General features: G+C 30.3%; 1 protein-coding gene and 1 pseudogene across 1 annotated transcript; one reads left to right on the forward strand and one right to left on the reverse strand.

Moving 5' to 3' along the window:
* Positions 1-863: 863 nt before the first annotated feature.
* Positions 864-1,570, forward strand: LOC145125443 (14 kDa proline-rich protein DC2.15 pseudogene; annotated as a pseudogene).
* A 7,018-nt stretch (positions 1,571-8,588) lies between these two features.
* Positions 8,589-9,101, reverse strand: LOC145126955 (uncharacterized). The gene has a single exon (XM_079062219.1). The coding sequence runs from the start codon at positions 9,099-9,101 to the stop codon at positions 8,589-8,591; it is 513 nt and encodes a 170-aa protein (XP_078918345.1).
* Positions 9,102-9,446: the final 345 nt, after the last annotated feature.

Genomic DNA, 9,446 nt, shown 5'->3' on the forward strand with positions numbered 1-9,446 from the left:
ATCCGTATCCCTCATTTTATTTATAAACGCTTTAAAGAATGGTTATATATACAGTTAAATAGTGTATTAAGTTTGTATCAATTCCACTATATGTTTATTTCTAATGTCGTGTTTTCTTCTATCCACGCCTAGCATCTTGCTACTGCTTCTTAATAAAATTGTATTATAACAGAAAAGTATATTTTAGTAAGGTTTTTCATGAAATAAGTATATTAATAAAATTGTGTTATTACAGAAAAGTATATTTTAGTAAGGTTTTTCATGAAATAAGTATTGGCGACGAGATGGATTAAAAAAGCGAAATATCTAATCAGTCTACTTTTTTTAAACTAGAGGAGAATTAGAAAGAGGTCAGTGACATATTAAAGGTAAACGAAAAAATGATATTCGTCAAATAAATATTTATATAAAATCCCAAATTAGGCTTACATGCAAAATGTTATACAAAATAATTATAAATCGTAAAGTTGACTCTGTCGTTACAATGTTTCACAAAAACTAGTTTACAAAACACGGATGCATGCATTAAATCTTTTGCTTTAATTAGATTGAACATATAATATACTGTGAATTTCGTTTTTAAGCAACAGAAATGAACACGCAATTATGTTATTGTACCAACTACTAATAATGCCTACATTTCTTCTTAACATCCGAATGAAATTTTATTGATGGGTTTTATGAGCATTTATGATGAAAATCATCTCATTTTCGTTCAAATAGTCTTATAATTTTAGAGGAAGCAAATGGAATAAACATATTAAACTATTTATCAAACAGTGATGAAGCTAGTAGAAAGCGATTGGCATTTCCATCTATAAATACCGTAAGTACCTTGCATATCTTTACACAAAACAAACTACAACACTTTCAATTCTATCGATAAGAAGCTAAAGCATTAAAAATGGCTTCAACAGTTTTGGTAATCATAGCTTTTCTCCTTACGTTCAACCTTGTTTTCTTCACTCTGGCATCCTCCACTAATACCGCAAAAGGCTGCCCACCTCCACCAAAACCTCCAACACCTACAAAACCTTCAACACCTCCAACACCTACAAAATCTTCAACACCTTCAACCCCTCCCAAAGCTACTTGCCCGACAGACACTCTCAAATTGGGTGTGTGTGCTAACTTGCTCAACAATCTTCTCCCCATAGTAATAGGAAATCCATCAGAGACACCATGTTGTTCCCTTATTGCTGGTCTCACAGATCTTGACGCTGCAGTGTGTCTTTGCACTGCCATTAAAGCTAATGTCTTGGGAATCAACCTCAACGTTCCTGTCTCATTGAGTGTTTTGCTTAACTACTGTGAAAAGAAGGCCCCATCTGGCTTCCAATGCACCTAGATTTTGAAAGCTTAAAACTATAGATTTTTGTATTTTGTAATATGTTTTCTTATGTTCGATATGATGTAAAGAATCATGTATTATATGATTTGAGAATATATTTGTGTGCTTGTATTTTGAAATTTTAGTGACTTTTACAAAATTTAAATTCTTAAACTCATAACATAAAAAATAAATTTCACTTAATACTTTTAGTGTATATCACTACAAGAAAAAAAGTAATTAGCGGCAACAAAAATCGCCGTTAAAGAGTAAAAAAGTCGCCGATTATCACATTTTTGACACGCATTTATAAATATATGACGTTCCACTGTTGTCGGGTACTTGAAGTAACAGTTATCATATTTTTGTCACGCACATATGATTTTACCATTACTATCAATGTGCGACTTGGACTTCTCGATAAAAGCTTTGAGTCCTACTTTGAACTCGGGATAGTTTCGATGTGGATTACTAGTCCAGCTTTTATCAATAGACATGATGTTGCTGAAATATACTTTCAGATTTAAAGTTTAGTCTACGGAATTAGCATTGTTTTTTTACAATTCACATTGTTTTTTTTAATACAAATTAATATCCTACTTCATTTGTAACATTGTACTTTTATAGCATCTTACTATTGTACCTTTTTATATTTTTATTATTTATAACATTTTTTTTTGTTTTTTTTTCTATTATAGCATTGTATTTTAAACAATTATATTATGTTGTTTTCTATTATAGTGGTTTACTTTATGTTTACGAAGACATGCATTTTATTTATTCGTGTTGTATAAGAATTAATGATAACTTATGTATTAAGTCACATGATTATTTTTTATTCTTTTAGTAAATTCTTACAATTACATTTTGTTTCTTTTTTACCGTCTAGATTAAAATATATATATTAAATATATATAGCATAAAAGTAGAGTTATTATTTATACAATTTGGTATATTCGAAATCACATTTACCTCTTCGGATTCAATATAAATACACACATCTTAAATGGTTGTTGTTAATCATTTCATTATTAAAAATCATTTTAAAAATAATTGGAGTTAGTTAAAATCGTTTAATCAATTTAGCCCAATGAATATATTGTCCTTTCTTTTTAAGTTTTTAAGATTTTCAAACAATTTTCCTTACATAAGTATAATAGAATTTAACAAAAAAAAAATACAAATTTTCAAACAATTATTCTTACATAAGTATAATAGAATTTAGACTTTGATAATCAAAATATATTTTCAAAAGTTATAAATTATTGGTTTATTTTATATATACTCGTTAAATAAACTTTTTGTTAATATAACTTATTAGTTGCTTCATAGAATAATTTATTATTATATTAAAAACAAATGACCTAAAATCAAAATCAAATTGCTAAACATTGAAAAAAAACATAAAAGCATCCTACTTACATACATAATAGCATCCTACTTATACCAAAACCACATACTTTCACATAATACATAAGAGCATCAAATACACATACTTTCACATACATATAACACATATACACCAAATACACATACATTCACATACACACATAATAACATCATACTTATACCAAATACACATACTTTCACATATATAGATCATAACATCCTACTTATACCAAATACACAAACTTTCACATACATATACCACATACACACATAATAACATCCTACTTATACCAAATACACATACTTTCACATATATAGATAATAACATCCTATTTATACCAAATACACAAATTTCACATTCATATACCACATATACACCAAACATACATACATTGACATATATACACCAAACTTACATAGATTCACATACATATATCAAATATACACACATATGCCAAATTTCACATAATTTATACAACTACATATATTTTGAAATTAAACTCGAATTTCACAGTAAATAGAAGTAAATAAAACCTATGGTGGCGGAAATCAAAGAAATGGTGCAGTGGTGGCGGTAGTCGCCCGTGGTGATAACCGGGAAACAAAATCAAAAACTAAAATTGACAATTTTTTGCAATTAATCACTAAAATAAGCTAAAAATCGATGTTCCAAGAGAAAAGGGAAAGGAAACTAAGCTGGAAATACCTACCGTCACCGGAGATTAGTCTTCAGTTGCTGGAAATTCGTCCTCAGTCGCCAGTCTATCTCTACTTTGCCCGCCGATATCTTCTTCTCTGTGGTTGGAATTCCTTAAATTCGACGGTGATGGTGCTGAATGCTTATGAATCGACGAAGAAGAGGGAAAGAAAAAACGCATCAGCAAATGGAAGCGAACACAAGCAGAAAAGGAAAAGGGCGTCGATTTTTTTTGGTTAACTGCGTCGACCTTTAGCGGCGACACCTTTATCGGCGACGCAAGGGGCTTTAGCGACGACTCTTATCAATAGCGTCGACACTTCGGAGGGAATTATTGCTACGTCATTTATTCGACATTTTGATGTGTCGCCGGTATTGGTTTTGTGCGTTCCACGAGTACCCCAACTGTTTGATTAGAAACACGGTCGAACGGCTCTAGTTTACTAGAACGTGAAAACGCAGATCCATGTAATGGGCCTTTAGAGGCGACACCAATAGCGGCGACATGTACCTTTAGCGGCGACAAAAGTTGTCGGTAAAGAGTAAGAAAGTCGCCGATAATGTCCAATAGACAAAAATAATTTTTTATATTAATTAGTTTTGTATGTTCTTGATGTTCAATAATTAAATTTGTTAAAGATGATGTGAAAGATGGTTTAAAACAACTTATGTTTATATTTAAATGTGTTTATTAACTTATCCGGTGTCAAAACAGAGTTTCAACAAAATGTTTGGAATATCTTATCCGATATTAAATTAAAATATATTGATAAGTTATTATTAGTGTTTGGGTAACTCTTATTTTATGTGTAATAATAGAACAACTTATCAAAAACGCCTTCAATAAGTCAATAAATAAGTAGAAGTGATTTATTAAAAATTCCTTATTTAAGTCAATAAGTTTTTTTGAAATATTTTTATCAAAACACTATAAACTTCTTATTACCAGTAACAAACTAGAACAAGTCAATAAGCACTTCAAAAAAACAATCACAAACACCGACTAAATTTAAATAGAATGATATATGTTCATTCCATGTAGTCATGGATTGAAGAAGTATATCATATGTAGATTGAGACTCATTATACTTAAGGAAACTTCATCACCGCGAATAAAAAATATGGAAGTGTTGCACATTTGAAAATGTGAAATTACCTTACCCAAGAGATAATATAATACATAATTCTCTTGTAGCTATCATCCATATATTAGCAACATGAACACTACTATAAAATATGACTTAATGACACAATTTATGTGTCATTAAAAGGTACAGATGACACACAAATATGTCATTATAGCTTCAATCATAAATGAAGATATCATGCATTTGTGTGTCATATAATTACAACACACATCGTGTGTCATAATTTTTGACGTTTTTTTATAAATTCTTGACAGACATTTTGTATGTTGCGATTTTTGACAGATTTTATAAAACATATATTATGTCTAAGTTTAGTAATATTCAAATTAAATTATACATTTAATATCTCATAATACAAAATAAAATATCATGCACAAACAAAAACAATCCATAGCATAATATATAATATGTCAAATACAAAGAATCATTCTAATATAAATAAGTGTAGTACATTGCTAATATGGGTAACATATTGATATGTTTTGTAAAGTATGTAAGTACGTTGAAAAAGTTCTTCACATGCATATTTATTTAAATCAACTGCCCACCTCTAGTAGTGTCGGAGTATTCAACATCTTCTCCTCTGATGGTAGATTAATTGTGTTGTACTTGCACCTATCAGCTTACTATCATTTCTTTCAAACAACAATTATTTTAAGATTCGTTAGCTTAATTTCTCACTTATTTTGACAAACTTTGAGAATCTTTGCTACTCACTGATTATGTAATAAGCCTAATGGCGGGCCAGACTTTTTTCATCACATTGACAAATCTACACTCATATTTCACAAATATTTTTTTTACATCATCTATCCAAAACAACACCTAATAAGAAAAACGAATCATCAATCTGAACATACATTGGCCTACCATGTAGAAGAAAATATAGAGGTCTCTTAGGCCTTGTAAATTGTAACATCATCTTCATCTCAAATTCAGAGATTTCATGCTTAATTATTAATCTTATGATATTCAACAACATCAACCTAACCAAGAATATAAGAAGAAAAGGTAAGGGTCTATTATTGTTGTAGTGATCAAATAATTATATATTTTTTTACCATTAATAACACCAATTTAGCTATTTAAGCATACTGTTCAGATTATTAGTTAGGCAGAACAAAATATTCAACCGATCATGATGAGAGAAAGCCGATGTGAGAGCGCATAAGGTGAAGAGCACCTTCTGCATAATCTTTGTAATGTAATCAGAAACATTAATCTAAAAAAGATCTAGTCTAGTTGACTTACAATCATCTAGAAAAGTCATAATTTAGAGATGACAACCTCAACCATTGGTTAATCCATATTATACTTTTATTGATGGAGATTAAGTATGTGCAATAAATTAAATATACTATAACGAAAAATAACAAAAGTGATTGAACGAGTCAAAAGTCACATTAATTTTATTCAAATGCTTAAAACCTCATAAATCATTTTACCGGAAGAAAGTAAATCATTACATTAATAAAATAAAAAATATGATAATATTAATAATTGAATTATCTACTCATTAAAAAAATTAACAAAAATTAATTAGTCTACCCAACCATCCAATTCAATTTTAACCCAAACTCATTTTAACCGTTCAGTTTTCCTAATGTGGTTCAATCATACTATTTCTTAAGATCCCTAATTTTTTTTATCATTTGTTTATAAATGTATGGTGATAAACTATTAAATAATAAATAAGAATTAATAATATTTAAATCCATGAATTTTACGTTATATCCATATCCATCCAAAGTCTTACAATTATATACTTTTAGTTGTAAAGGATCACTGATAGACAAGTGTCTATGCCTCATCTTTCTTGACTAATATCTTTACTTCACCTTTTGATACAATATACCGTTATGCCAACCTGCATAAATAGATAAAAGGAAAATAATTTCAAGATACACAATATACACTAATGCAGTTTCAAAACTTTTGCAAAATTGACATGGGGTGACACCAACATTTTTAAGAATCAAAAACTTTGCCCAATCATCACTGTAGCTACTTCTTTAACCACTTGGTGAAACATTTTTAAAATAATTATAAACCAGAAAACCCAAAGAAGGACAAGCACCTTCAACTACAACTTTCTTCTTTCTGATCAATAAATCTTGAGTGTTCACATTTGCATCAAATGTATTATTGAAATGATCAGCTACCTTAATATCAACGTCAGATTTGAATGGGGAAAAGTGGACAACTGCACAAGGCCCAATTTTTTTAGGGGCCCAAAATTTTTAATTTTTTTATATATTATATACATGCCTAAAAACTTAAAGCATTGTAGATCTACTAATCAACTAAGGCTCCCGTCCATCACGACACCACCAGAAGTGACGGAAGCGTCTAAACGATATTCAGTTAAACTAGTTCTAGTTGGGTCTTCTAAATACTGGAATCAAAGAGGTAAAAGTTTTCTACTTTTCTTCTTTTTCAAGACTTCGAGTTTAGCAGCCTTGAATCAAAAATTAGGTTTTTGTCCAGTGGGCAGCCTTAAATCGAAAGTCACTAAATAACTAGTATTCAATAATTATAATGTTTATCAGAAATCTAAAATTCTGAATCACGAAATCAGATTATCAGTAGCAAATGTTGAAACTTGAATGTTGAATCGGAAATCAAATTATCAGATTATGTTTATCAGAAATCTGAAATTCTGAAAGTTGAAAGTTGAATATTGAATTTCTTAAATTTTGAATCACATTACCATTTTTGTTGATCAGTTGTTGTAACTTGAATGTTGAAAGTTGAATAAGATTTTAGAATATCATAAATTCTGATTGAAATTAAGGACCTTGAGACAATATTTGAACAATTCAAAGAGTAACTTGGTTTTTTGTTTCCTCATAATTTTAGAGGACTTAAAGATAAAGATCTTAATTCGTCTTGTCATCTTCTTGAAAAAATGCTCAAGTTTGAAGAAAGATCGGATATTGATGCTGATGAACATTATATGGAGTTGAAATCATTTGATACATTAGAAACCATGGATTTAGTAACCATGAAGATGTTTTGAAGTATTTGAAAGAACTAGTTTATTTCCCAAATGCAATCATTGCATATAGAATATTTTTGACTATTCAAGTAACGATGACATATGTAGAAAGAGTTTTTTGAAATTGAAGGTTTTGAAATTTTAATTACGCTCCACAATGACCCAAGAAAGACTTAGCAGTTTGGCAACGATATCTATCAAGAATGAAATCTTAGAGAGTATAGACTACGAAGAGTTAATCAACCAATTTGTTATCTCGAATGCTAGAAGAGCTTCACGAGTCATCGGTTAGCTGTTATGATATGTCGTTACTCATTAAAATACTATGATTTTGTATTTTTATTGTTCCGATTGCTATAAATTTTACCTTCGTTTTAAAAAAGATAAAACTTTGGTTTATATAAATAAATTTGTTACACGTTAGGTCCTAAAGATTCTTTTCTGACTCATCCTGGGCATTTTAATCCTGAAGACCGACCACGCTTAATATTGTTGACTGTTGTTTCAACTATTGACTCTCGGGGACAAGCGTGTTACCTTGTCAAAATTTAAACATAGTTTAAACGGAATCCTAATTTTAAAATAAAAGCCTACACACACAATCATTACCTATAACACAAGTTGCATCTCATGAAAATGTGCAATTATATAATGACAAACATATATAAATACAACCAATCTGCTTATTTCTAGCTTCATTTTTTCAAGCAGCTGGGGAATTCACAGATACTTGAGCGGATATAAAGAGATCCATAAACAAGATTAGAAGCAACACTTATGAAACCGAGCGTTACACGCCTTCCATGGTATTTATTTTTTCCAAAATTAAATTTTATTAAAAATAATCAATTTAAACAAATTATTTTAGAACAAAATTTTCAATAAACTTGAAAGGAAATTCCAACAAACCTAAAAAAACTTAGAATTTAAAAACATAAAACACAAAAATTAAAATTACGAAACCTAGAAATTAAAATACGAAATATAGATTGACCTAAATGACATCCTCATCGGAAATTTGCCGACTTAATCATCGAACGGTTCCACGTTAAGATCGATGTGGTCAACGGTCCAAATATGTCCCGCCAATTCTCTACGAAAAACATGATGGATCTCAACATCATGATTTATTGCTCTTCTCGCCAAGTACTCATCGCTGCCAACCTCAAATGCTTTTGTCATTGGAACGATCTCAATTTCATTATACTCACATATTGCATTTCCTTCATCTTCGAGAATCATATTATGCAATATGATACAAGTATACATCACCCCACTCATTTTCTTCTCGTTAAAAAATATTACGGGGTATTTAAGTATATGCCAAAGTTTTTTAAGAGCGTCAAATGCTACTTCAACATCCTTTATCGCCTTCTCTTGAGCTATCTTAAACTTCAACCTTTTTCGATCATTAGGACAAGACAACGAATTCACAAAACAAGAACGCTCCGGATAGATCATGTCTACAAGATAATACCTGTACCTATATGACATTCCACACACATCAAACGAAGAATCTGGTGTAGTCACGTTATACATGTTGTCGAATTATGGAGACATGTTAAGAACATTTATGTCATTCAGGGAAGCAGCAGAACCAAAGAATGCATGCCATATCCACAAATCGTGTAAGGATATTGCTTCAAGCATGATAGTTGGATAACCATGATCACCTCGGGAGTATTGATCTTGATGTGCATTCGGGCAATTGCCCCATTCCCAATGGAGGAAATCTAGGCTTCCTAACATTCTAAGGAATCTGGGCACATTCGAATGAGGAACATATAATTGTTGGATGTCACTACAAGTAGGTTTGTGCAAATATCGTGGACCATAAAATCTCATGGCATACTTACAAAATTTATGAAGGCTTTGTCGTACAGT

This window comes from Lactuca virosa, chromosome 7, assembly GCF_052849685.1.
Source record: "Lactuca virosa cultivar CGN04683 chromosome 7, Lactuca_virosa_CGN04683_v6, whole genome shotgun sequence".
Lineage (NCBI taxonomy): Eukaryota > Viridiplantae > Streptophyta > Magnoliopsida > Asterales > Asteraceae > Lactuca > Lactuca virosa.